The sequence below is a fragment of the Mandrillus leucophaeus genome, unplaced genomic scaffold (assembly GCF_000951045.1).
Source record: "Mandrillus leucophaeus isolate KB7577 unplaced genomic scaffold, Mleu.le_1.0 Scaffold162, whole genome shotgun sequence".
Taxonomy (NCBI): Eukaryota; Metazoa; Chordata; class Mammalia; order Primates; family Cercopithecidae; genus Mandrillus; species Mandrillus leucophaeus.
This window is the reverse complement of record NW_012101610.1, coordinates 746,356-759,009: the sequence shown is the minus strand read 5'-3', so window position 1 is coordinate 759,009 and position 12,654 is coordinate 746,356. Positions and strand designations below refer to the sequence as shown.

Below are 12,654 nucleotides of genomic sequence, written 5' to 3'. Positions count from 1 at the left end.
TAGAGGGAAGGTCAGAACTAGACTGCTAATAATTGGCTGTTAGTTTAATCTTAACTGTAAAAATAAAATTTCTTCTCTCTTCCCTTTCCAGGCATTGTTGAAATACCCCATCAACCAGTTTTATGGGGCACCATCTATATTTCGAATGATTCTGCAGGAAGATTTCACCAGGTATGGTAGAAGTGGCTTGTAACAACATCTTTGCGTAGGATTTTAAGTAATCTGATACATTATGGTCTGTTTTTCCTCTGGTTCTTTGGGGAGTGTGTATGTGTGTTTGTGTTAAGTGTTGGTGGCGATAATGATCGAAAGTTAATTAGTTAAATTAAAGCAGATCCAGAGATCCAAAGGAAACTCAGTGAGCCTTGCATGATTGTGGATTGATTCCTTTTTAAATATTTGAATTGTGAAATAGCAATTATACAGAAAATGCATAAGACAGAAATTTACAGATTAATGAATTATTAAAAAGAAAATACCTGTGTAACCATTCACCCAAGTCAAAAAAACATAACATTGCCAGCACCTCAGAGATTTCCATCTCCCTTAAAGGAAACAACTATCTTGACTTTTATGTTGTTAATTCCTTACTTGCCTTTATAATTTACCTCCTAAGGAACTATCCCTAACCAAAATTTTATTTTACATGTGTTTGAACTTCACACATGTAATGCTACATTATTACATAATAATTATGTTTCTAAGATGTGTCCCTGTGGTTGCATATTACTGTAGTTTATCTTCATTTTGTGCAGCATCCTATTTTATGAAAATGCCACAATTTCTTATACCAGTCCTACTATTAATGGACATTTCTGTAGCTTTCACTTTGAGGCTATTGATGATTAATGCTGCATAGAATCCTAGGACACACACACTGGTCTGTCCTAGGATTTGTTTGATGCATGCATTTCTGTAGAGTTTTTCAAGGAAAGGAATTGCGGGTCACACTGATACAACACAATACCACACGATCTTCCAATGTATGCTTCCTTATATAAGCAGGGCAGGAGAATTTCCATTGTTCCACGTTCTTGCCAACATTTGGTATTGTAAGACTTATTAATTTTTGCCAGGCTGTTGGGTGTGTGATGTTATCTTAATACAACTTTATTTTTGCATCTTCCTATGTGTGAGAGTTAATTTTAAGCTACACCAAAATACACTCTTTGAAACTTACAGGAATTTATGTATCTTTTAGGGACTCTGAAATTGAAATGGCTGCTTCAAAAAATCAGAGTTAACATGTTTTAGACATAGAAGTTAAAATATCAGAGTTTAATGATTGCCCTTACAGAGCTAACTCTGAATTATAATTTGATTTTACTGCTGAAGCTTCAGTCTGGCTGTATTCTGTTTTCATCTGTATTTCAAAGTTCTTATGACAGCCAAGTTTTGCAACATTCCTCAGATGATGGCCTTGGTCCAAACTCGGTACACATCTTATCAGGGCATAACTAATGACTCCATCTGAGACTCTGCCCACTTTGTGTACTTTGGTCCTCCGATTTGATGGTAATAGTTTTAAATATTAGCTTTTTGGATAATGGGGGGAAGACATGGAGTTTAAGGGACAAGATGGAGTCAGGCTTAGGGTTTAGTCTTTTTTAAAAAAATCCCAGATCAGATCTATGTTCTGAGCTATCGTGATCCGGGTCTTTAATTGTGCCTTTCCCTTTTGCTGTATCTGGCATAACATTTACAAGAAAATGTCTATCATAAAGATAGTGAAGATTTGGACATCCAAGGTTATAGGTGGCATCAGAGAGCAGTAAACGAATCAATCAGCCAGAATAAACACTGCATGAATCATCATATTCTTTGATCAGACTCACAGTGTGGTTACCTTACTTATTAAGAGTTATTTGAACCCTATGATAAATCTTATTTGGAAATTGGGGACCAACATTAACTCAGAATTTAATAAATTGTGTATCTTTTCTGGTCAATGTGTTTCCATAGATAAAGCATCCTGAGGAGGGTGTAAATTAAATGCAAGAAACATCGGTCCCTCGGTATCTAAATTGTTATAGACTTGTTAACAGTAGACGAATCTATTTTTTGCCACCACTTTTGAATTGGACCATATACTGGTATCTGGGAGAGAAAAGATTTTGTCACAGGAGAAGTCATAATTCTGCACTGTCATTTTTTCCTTGGCAGGACTGCCCATGGCTGAGGACCTTAGGAGTCAAAAGACTTATAGCCAATTAATTGTTCTAGGCCAGATAGGAATGGATATGGACAGGCATTCCTTACTTCTTAAAATTATTTTAAGTTAAAAAAAAAAAAGTTGGGCGTGGTGGTTGACACCTGTAATCCCAGCACTTTGGGAGGCCAAGGTGTGTAGATCACCTGAGGTTGGGAGTTCAAGACCAGCCTGGCCAACATGGTGAAACCCTTTCTCTACCAAAAGTACAAAAATTAGCTGAGCATGGTGGTGGGCTCCTGTAATCCCAGCTACTCAGGAGGCTGAGGCAGGAGAATTGCTTGAGCCCAGGAGGCAGAGGTTGCAGTGAGCCAAGATCGTGCCACTGCACTCCAGCCTGGGTGAAAAGAGAGAGACTGTCTGAAAAAACAAACAAACAGACAAACAAACAAAAAACCGGACAATAGAACCAAAAGACAAAGTTACAAGACTGGCTTCTTTTTAACTTTTATGTGTTGAGTTACTGTAAGCTTGGTTTCTGTTACAGACTTATAGCAATTAGCTATTCAAAATATGAGCATTGTTCTGAAAAATAATTTAAAATATGTATATTTGTATAGACGTATTTATCTTCACAACTTATAACTGGCAGTATTATACCCAGGAGGGTTTGTTACAAGGTACTTTATCCTGTTAGTAAATATATATATATATTTAAATTTTACAGTAAGCAGAAAAGTTTTGTGGTTGGGATGTATGCAAAAGTGACACATAATAGTTTAGAAGACAACTAAACTTGTTTTACCAGCTGTTTAGGCATTTTTTTTTTGTACCCTCTTCTTGATTTGGAGGGTTTGATCTTGTCCTAATTTTATCCCTCAAAGCTGGCCCTTACAATCTTACATTCCCACCTCTTCCATGATAGTTCCTGGGCCCAGAGGAAGGCAACTTGTACAATTTTGGAAGCAGAGCATTAGCAGTGAAATAGATCCAGGCCCAATGGGATGTCAAATGAGAGAGATTCATATGGTCTTCAGAATACCGTGATATTGGCTTCCTTAAAGTAAATAAGGAGAGATAAATAACATTTATAGTTTGACAGTTACGAGAGTTACTATCCTTCATTATAAAGCAACTCTTAAATGTTTCTTAACCAAAAAGAAACTTACATTTTTTTGAGAATTGACATCTTTGTGTTTATAAAATGTTAACAAATGCATATTTTGTGCTTCTAGTATTTTAACTTTTTAGTCACCCAAATTTTCAGTTTGGGGGGGTTGGAGGGGGCAAAACCGAGGGTTAAAACATGACTTTAAGACTTTTAAATTACTGGAGAGTTTTAAGATTAAATTTACCAAATTAAATTTTTAGCACAGATTATCAAGGTTATGTAAATTAAAAGGGCATCTGAGCTAGCTTTTGCCAATCTGATAGGCACTTACATTTTTAAAGTTAGTTGATTAGAACTCTTTCATGTAGTTTTGAAGTGAAATATCACTTCCACATGACACATACAAATATGGAGATATAACAGGCATGCAGAATAAAAGACATGCTCAAAAGTTACTTTATTTGCCTGTTTTCAAAAACAATTTTTCTCCCTTACTTTACATAACTAGTAAAAGTTACAGGAGCCAACAAAAGGTGAAGGAGAGAGCCATCCTTCAAGGCCTTTTCAAAAGAGAAAGAATAGCACTTTTAAGATATCAATCTGAAGAATGTTAAAGAAACAATTAAAAATTGAAAAACTTCTTGCATTAAAAATAAGTCAGCCAGGCACGGTGACTCACACCTGTAATCCCAGCACTTTGGGAGGTCGAGGTGGGCAGGTCACAAGGTCAGGAGTTCGAGACCAGCCTGGCCAATATGGTGAAACTGTGTCTCTACTAAAAATAGAAAAATTAGCCAGGGGTGGTGGTACACACCTATAGTCCCAGCTACTCAGAGGCTGAGGCAGGAGAATTGCTAGAACCCAGGAGGTGAAGGCTGCAGTGAGCTCAGATCATGCCACTGCACTTCAACCTGGGTGACAGAGTGAGACTCCGTCTCAAAAAAAAAAAAAAAAAAAACTCAATATTGCTAATAAAATCTTGTTTTAACAAATTACTTAGTTTTGTACTAGTGTGTTTTTTAAAATATTAAAGACCCATCTCTAGAAAGATTATTATGATTATTTTTAGTTATAGACAATGGAATTACATAACTCCTTTAAAAATTTATTTTATTGATGTTATTATGACTTACATAGTACATTCACAAGTGTTCAGACTGTTTTATATTAAATACACCTCTTTCTTATACAATCCCATCATTTTTATTTTGAACAAAAATTTACCACACAAGATTCTTTCTTATATAAAATATCTTTTCTTTAAGCCTTTTTAAATTTTTTTGTCAAAAATACCTGTTCATTTTTATAACTTTCTTTATATCGCCCTTATTGCCTGGTTTACCTTGTTTCATATATAACCCTTAAATAAGGTTTGAATTAGACAAAGATATTTTACCTTTAATAAAAACGTTAAAAAATTCTTAAATTGGAAATTACCCAGATACTTAATATCAAATAATAACCTTAGATCCTAAATGACGACAAGTTTGTTTACAAGCATTTATTCCATTACATTTACCTGATTAATTTAGTAGTTTACCTAGATTATTTGCAAAAAAGTGATAGCCAATATTTTTAAAGTTATTTTTCTATTAACCATTTTTATAGCTGAGAATTTCAGGTGTTTACTTAAGTAATAAAACTTATAGTTACTTTTAAGGATATTTATACCAATAACTCAGTATTTAGCTGTTTTCATTTAAGCCAACAATGTTTCATAAGCATATACAATCAAAGATCACTCTGTCTTGGGCTGGGTTTTATAGTTTATAACACCGCAAATCTTATAGTATTCTGCGGGAATAAACATGAAACGACTTGATCAATAGGTGCAAACAAAATGCTAACAATTCTAAAGACATTGCTGATATTTGACCAATAATTTTAAAGCCAGCTAAATCTTTACTAAAATAAAATCTTATTTAAGTAAAGATTTTACTTAAGTCACGTGAACTTGAAAAAGCATTTAACTAGTCTTTTTTTTTTTTAGTATCTGATTTAAGCACTTTTTAAAAGCCAGTTAATCAGAGCTCTTCATATATGTGTGTGTGTGTATATATTATTTTATCTTACTATGATTTTTTTTTTTTTGAGACAGAATCTTGCTTAGTCAGCCAGGCTGGAGTGGCACAATCTCAGCTCACTGCAACCCCCATCTCCCGGGTTCAAGCAATTCTCCTGCCTCAGCCTCCCGAGTAGCTGGGATTACAGGCATGTGCCACCATACCCGGCTAATTTTTGTACTTTTAGTAGAGACGGAGTTTCACCACATTGACCAGACTGGTCTCGAACTCCTGACCTCAGGTAATTTGCCCACCTCAGCCTCCCAAAATGCTGGGATTACAGGCAGGAGCCACTGGGCCCAGCCTCTTCATATATTTTTAGTCGTGAAAATATTGTATACACACACAAAAATATATGATGTATTAGGCATGCTGGTAGAAGCACATTGTATAGACTCATAAAGACCTTTTTCTTTTTGCCATTTTAAAAAATCTTACCCTAGGCAGTTGTCAGCTAAATAGCCTTAAATTTGCATATTAAAGGCAACTCAGGTGAAATCAGATAGTAAAATTTACATCATAAGGTACAAAGAGAAAGTCTGGTATGCTAGAGGGAAATTAAAATGGATTCAATTGCCAGTTGAACATAAAATTATAGAAGCCTATGATAAAGGCCTTTAAATGCACACACACACACACACACACACACAAAGTTCCCATAGCTATTACTTCAGTACTTTAGCCATGGGATAAATACAACTTTGCCAGCTTGCAAAAAACAGTTAGATCCAAACGGTGGTTTTTATCTCAGTAGAAAAGTAACAGCAGATTTAAAGCAGGCAGAAAAGCAAATAGAACCTAGGTACTCTATAGTTTGCAGGTCGACCTTAGAAATCTTTTTCCTTAATGTAAATGTGCACAAAGACCATATTACTTCCATTTTATATAAACTCTGGCAAGTAGAGGTGCCATAAAACCTACAGAGTGCCCAGAAAAGGATCATTCTCCTTGTTTTCTCCTTATTCTTAGATTTGTTTCTCACTTTTTTTTCTTCTTAAAAGGAGGAACTGAGCTGTAGCCTAGGGTTTTTGTGTGATGGATCAATGTGTGCTGCTTGTGGGCAGGACTCCACAGTGTATCACCACTGAGTCATTCCTGCCCTCCCAGGTGTCTGGGTTTCTCTCTCCAGAGGTCTATGACCTCTGAGAGGGCTCAAAACCCTGGGTGATCAGCCCTTATATGCATTTGCTGGATGAGCAATTTTAAATTAATTTTTGTTGGGGATTTCCCTGTAGGGCTGCTGCACGTTGGGGAGGGTCAACCCCCCCAGACACTCCCACGAGGCCCTTGGTCACCCAGGGCACATTTTTGACTAAGAGGAGCAAATGCCCTTTCTCTTTGGAGCTGAAAAATTCAGTCTCTCATTTATCTATGAAAACAACAGTTCAATTCCTTATGCAAATGCACACAGATGAACCAAATCAAGATAAATTTTAGGAGAAAAAGCAAGAGAGAATTCCATGTAGAATGCAGCTCTGAACTAGAATAAGGATCCTGAAACAACAACTTCCTAGGAGAAAACCAACTCAGAATAAATCAAGGACCATCAACCAAAGGGAGGTCTGGGGTTCAGGAGGACTTACCAGTTCCACCGGAGGAGAAGCTCAAAGTCAGGTAGGCTTCAGTGGGCCCTGCTGGTACCTTAGCTCTGAGTTTGGGCAACTCCTTTGGGGTCCTGAGTCTTATCTGAGGCCCCATGTGTTTGGGCACCAAACTATTGCTGACAAAGAGTGAAACTCTGTAAAATATGTTTAGAGATTTATTCTGAGCTAAATGTGGGCAACCATGGCCTGTGACGCAGCCCTCAGGAAGTCCTAAGAACATATGTCCAAGGTGGCCAGGGTGTAACTTGGTTTTATATATTTGAGGGATACATGAGACATCAATCAAATACATTTTAAAAATACATTGATTTGGTTCAGAAAGGCAAGACAACTCAAAGTGGAAGCTTCTAGGCTATAGGTAAATTTAAACATTTTCTCACTGACAATTGATTAAGTTTATCTGAAGACCTGGGATCAAAGGAAATGTTCAGGTTAAGATAAAGGATTGCGGAGACCAAGTTTTATTGTGCAGAGGAATCTCTCAGATAGCAGACTTCAGAGAGAGAGAGAGAGCAGGTTGTAAAATGCTTCTTACTGGATTTAAAAGGGTGACTGGCTCTTAGTTGATTATCTCCTGGATATGGAAAGGAAAGAAAGAAAACAAAGGGGAAAGGGGATTCCCTATAGAATGTGGACTTTTCCCACAAGAGACTTTGCTGGGCAATTTCAAGATATGGCAGAGAAATATGTTCTGGGGTAAAATATTTTGATTTTCTTCCTTGTCTCGTAATGCTATGCCAGAGTCAGATTGGAAAGTAAGTCATGATATAAAGGGTTAAATAAAACCCATCTGGTGAGAATTTATGGTTTGTAGGGCATGACTCCCCAGACCCTTTAGGTAGGAATTTGGCCAAGATTAAAAAAAAAAAAACAAAAAAAAACAGAGCTTAGTCCTCACTACCAACATTCTGTGAGGGCCATAGGCTCTTGGACTCCTAAAGTTTCACTATAAAATCACTGACATGAGCCAGATTGACTAACAGGAGAAAAATATTGCAAATTTATTTAACATGTATGCATGGAAGCCTTCAGAATGAAAACCCAGACTCTCAATGATTTACAGAAATTTTTATACTGTAAACCAATACTAAGATAGGCCTCAATCAATGTAGAGGTAATTTTGCCACGGTTAAGGACATGCCTGTGACACAGCCTCAGGAGATCTTGAGAACATGTACCCAAGGTAATTGGTTTACAGCTTGGTTTTATATGTTTTAGGGAAACATAAGACATCAGTTAATATACATAAGGTGTATATTGGTTTGGTCCAGAAAGGTGGAACAACTCAAAGCAGGGGCTTCCAGGTCATAGAAGGATTTTCTGATTGGCAATTGGTTGAGTTTATCTAAAGACCTGGGATCAATACAAGAGAGGGTTAGGATAAGGGATTGTGGAGATAAAAGTTTTTATTATGCAGATGAAGCTTCCAGGTAGCAGGCTTCAGAGAGAATAAATTATCTTAAGGTCTCTGTTTTAATGTTAATGCTGGTTAGTTGTGCCTGAATTCCAAAGGGAGGACGGTATAATGAGGTACATCCAATCACCCAATTCCGTCATGGCCTGACCTCCCGTCTCAGGTTAACTTTAGAATGCCATTGACTGAGAGGAGGGGTCCATTCAGTTGGCTGGGGTGCTTAAAATTTCATTTTTGGTTTACAGTACCATCCTGAGGCTACAGAAAAGAATGCAGACTGAGAGCATGGCCAGAAACAGGTTATATTGGTAAATCAGGTTGAGTGGCAAGAAAGGTTAAGAGAGAGAGAAAAGAAGAACATTAGCTAGCAAAGCTGGCCTTGTTAGATACATGAAGACTCCTTCAGAGAGAATAGATGGTAAATGTTTCTTTTCAGACTTTTAAAGGTATCAGATTCTCAGTCTCTTCTGGATGTGAGAAAGGCATAGAAATGTTGGGGTTATCAGACCCAACACCAGGTGGTGGGGGCAATGAAGTCTGGCGGAGTCAAAGGATTGAGAAAAAGACAGTTTGAGAAGTCAAATGGGACCAGGGGGTCCATCGCGACTGTGGAGGATGCAAAGGCCCTGAGCTCAGGAAGCCCATGCTATTTATTGGTAATCCAACAAAGAAACAGGTGGTGAGAATGAGGAGGTCAAAAGGGCAGGCACATGATCTACAGCTGTAATGGTTTAGCATTTATAAGGAACATGTTCTGTTACTTGAGATAATGGGAATACAATCAATCTAGGAGCCTAGGAAGGCTAGAAGCAAGGAGTCAGCAAGTCTAGACACATTCCAGAGGACATTATGTCAGACATGCAAGCCTTGCCTCAGCTTTCTTCCTAACACTCAGCTTTTTCCCAACATGCCCCCTTTCTCTTTTTTGTAAAAGAGAAGGTATAATTATTACTATCATTATTACTAGCATAAAAGGTGACCTCTTTTAATTGAGCAAGGCAATTATAGGCTGTGCAGCCTTTAATTGCCAGTTGGTGATCCAGCTTCATTTTTCTTAGCCCTTATTCAAACTGGAGTTACTCTGGTTTGAATGCTTCCCACGTATCTCCCCTTTCCCTTTTACAAGAGGACCCTTAATCCTAGGGGTTGCAGAAGGATGAAGGTCCATCTTCTGTAACTTCATGCTGAATAGAGGTGATGATATTCCTGCCTAACTATTAGGGTCTCTTGTATTCAGGGTAGAAAGGAACTGAGTCAGAAAGTATTGGTCCATTAAACATCCGTGACTCTGGTCGGTCTTCACTCCTTCTTCACATTCAGATTCAACTGGCTCATGGCTCGTACTGGGGGAACCCGGTCCATGGTTGGAATCCATGGGTCCCTTCAGTCTCCCATTCCATGGTCGCACACATCTTGAGGGCATCCACATAGTTCATTCATCTACTGCAAAAACACAAGCATACCCTCACCTCCATGTTAGCAAATCTACTGAAACAGAAGCAAAAACTTTTGTGGCTGTAGCCGGGAGGCCACTGATAATGAGAAACAGGCCCCTTGTAACAGAAGGCACAGGCAAAGCAAATCGAGGCTTTTCAAACCTTCAATTTGCACTGTACAGGTGGGTCCACTAGATGCTGTGGCTTATGATAGATCTTCAGATGTTTGGTGGGCACCCACACAGGCACCTGATGGAGACACACAAGCAAATTCTCTTCTCCATAAAATTATCTTTAGGCAGGGATCGGAGGAAGTAGATTCAGAGGTAAGGAGAATTTGGGGGCCTAATTGCTCCCTGATGTTTGATAGGTGTTCCCTCGGAAGTTAGGAATTCCCTTTCATTCCATATTGCTGTGTGGGCATAGAGGACTAGGTAAGCATACCTATATACGTATATATATTTACCCTTTTTCCTTCTCCTAATTCTAGTGTATAATGGCACCTGCTTTTGCTAGGATGTCTCTCCCTAACAAAGGAGTGGGGCCTTCAGGTATAATTAGAAAAGCATGTGAAAAGAGTAAAGTTCCCCAGTCACAACTTAGGGGCTGGGAGAAGTATCTAGTGACTTCCTGTCCTAGGACTCCTTGGATAGTGACAGATCTGGAGGACAGTTGTCTGGGACAGGAGGGTAAGACTGAGAAGGCCGCGCCAGTGTCCAGGAAACAGTTAACCACCTGGCCCTCAATGGTCAAGCATACCTCGGGAGGGTGATGGCATGGGCTGGCGCTTGCCCCAGGCACCCTCAGTCCTGCTGCTGGATCATCTGGTCAGTGGCTTCTGACTCAGAGGACCTTCGTCCCCTAGAGCAGTGGTCCTTCCAGTGATTGCCTTGACATAAGGGGCATGGACAAGGGGGCAGTTTATTTCTAGTCAGACAATCTTTCTTAAAGTGTCCTTGTACACCGCACTGGAAACAAGCCCTATTAGGCATTCGATTTGCCCAGTCTTTCCCTTTTTCAGAGCCTCCAAAGTCCACTTGCCTGAAGGCCATGACTAAAGTGGTGGCCTTTTCTTTTTTCTTTTAATCCCGTTTGTCCCATTCCACCTGCTCCTGATCGCTATTATAAAAAACCAAGGTTGCCAAGTTCAATAGGATTTCTAAGTTTTGCTCTGGGCCTAAGGCAGACTTTTGAAGTTTTTTCTAATGTCTGCAGCTGACTGAGTGATAAACTTATACTTTAAGATTAGTTGGCCTTTAATAGAGTCAGGTGACAGGGAGGTATGCCTCCTCAGTGCCTCCCTTAGTCTCTCCAGAAAGGCAGTAGGATTTTCTTCCTTTCCCTGTATTATAGTGAACATCATTGAATATTTCATAGGCTTCTTCCTAGTTTTCCTTAGTCCTTCCAGCACGCAAGTTAGCAAATGTCAGAGGCACCAATCTCCATGTTCTGATTCTGCGTACCAGTGAGGGTCTACACTGGGAACTGCCTGCTGGCCTGTGGGGAATTTTTCTCTTTCCTCTGTTGTCATCCTATCATTGACCTGACTGAGATACCAGAGATATCAAACTCTCAGGCTACAGTTATGGAGGCACTTCTCTCATTTGGAGTTAGTGTCTCATTTAGCAGTAACATTATATCTCTCCATATCAGATCAAAGGATTGTCCTAACGCTTGTAAAACATCAATATAGCCATCAGGGTTATCTGATAATTTACCTAGGTCTATTTTAATTTGTTTCAAGTCTGAGAGGGAAAAAGGTACATACACTCTGACTGGCCCGAATTCTCCAGAATGCATCTTAGGGGTGTTTTTGCCTTGTGGGAAAGTTTCCCAACTGAATAAAGAACATAGGGATGACAGCACCCCTAGTCATTTTCGATGAGCATTAGTCCTAGAGCATCCTCTGTGGTCGTAATACTTACTCCTTTCCAAGATGCATAACCACCCATGGACCTCTGCTTATCAGATTAGTCATGCTCACCGATGTAGCAGTCCTGCACCTGTTTTCCTGCCTTTCTTGACAACAAAGAAAGGGGTCCAGGCTGCTGGATTCTAGTGGTCCTTTACCAGCATGCCCAACATTGCCTTTGCACTCAGAGGTGAGTTCTGGAGCTGGGCGAGGTTCCTGAGTATTTCATAACAACCCAGCTAACCCATCAAGATGCACTCCCATAAACAACCGTCCTTATGCAAATTCATTTCAGAGAGGATGTAGGTAACCTTTTGAGTCAGGATTGAGATAGAGTTTTTTTTTTTTTTTTAAGATAACCACTTTTCCGAAGTGAACTTCCTTTATGTCTGTGGACTAAACTGTCTAAGGCCACAAGACTAGAAGCTAAGATAATGCATGTTACACCGTTAACTTTTAGCAAACTTTACTTCTGTTTAAACCCTTGTAAGTTTGGAATTTCAATTATCCTTTGCTGTCTATAAGACCTTGTTTAGTCTAAATTAAATTAGAATTGGTATAGATGGTTCCTTCTTGGTTCTGTACTTTAAGGCTTGACGGAGTGCAAACAGCTTGCGTGTTTGAGCAGACCAATTATTAGGCAATTTTTCTAACTCTGCTTCTACAAGAGTTTCCCTATCAATTACTGAATACCCATTGTGTGTGTGTGTGTGTGTGTGTGTGTTTCCTCAATCACATGGGAGGAGCCATCTATTGTCCTGTCCTGAATGGAGTTCCTGCTAGGTCTGGTCGGCCCTCTGTATGGTAATTAAGATTTAATTCCCTCGTTAGGAAATCTGCTGGGTTAAGGGAATTTTCAGTGGTTAATGTTAAATCACCTTTTCCTCACAGAATAGCCCCAAACTTTAAGATTTTTGAGTTAGTAAGCTACATTTTTGCTTTTTTTTCTTAGGATAGCTCTGAAC

At 38.9% G+C, this 12,654-nt stretch overlaps 1 protein-coding gene across 2 annotated transcripts in view; it reads left to right on the top strand.

Moving 5' to 3' along the window:
- The window catches only part of ACSM1 (acyl-CoA synthetase medium-chain family member 1), a 57,821-nt gene that overhangs the window by 24,274 nt on the left and 20,893 nt on the right, over positions 1 to 12,654 (top strand). For both annotated transcript variants that reach the window (XM_011976062.1, XM_011976063.1), the window contains one exon: positions 92 to 171. In XM_011976062.1, coding sequence (XP_011831452.1) covers positions 92 to 171 — 80 coding nt within the window. The remainder of the gene's footprint in view (positions 1 to 91; positions 172 to 12,654) is intronic.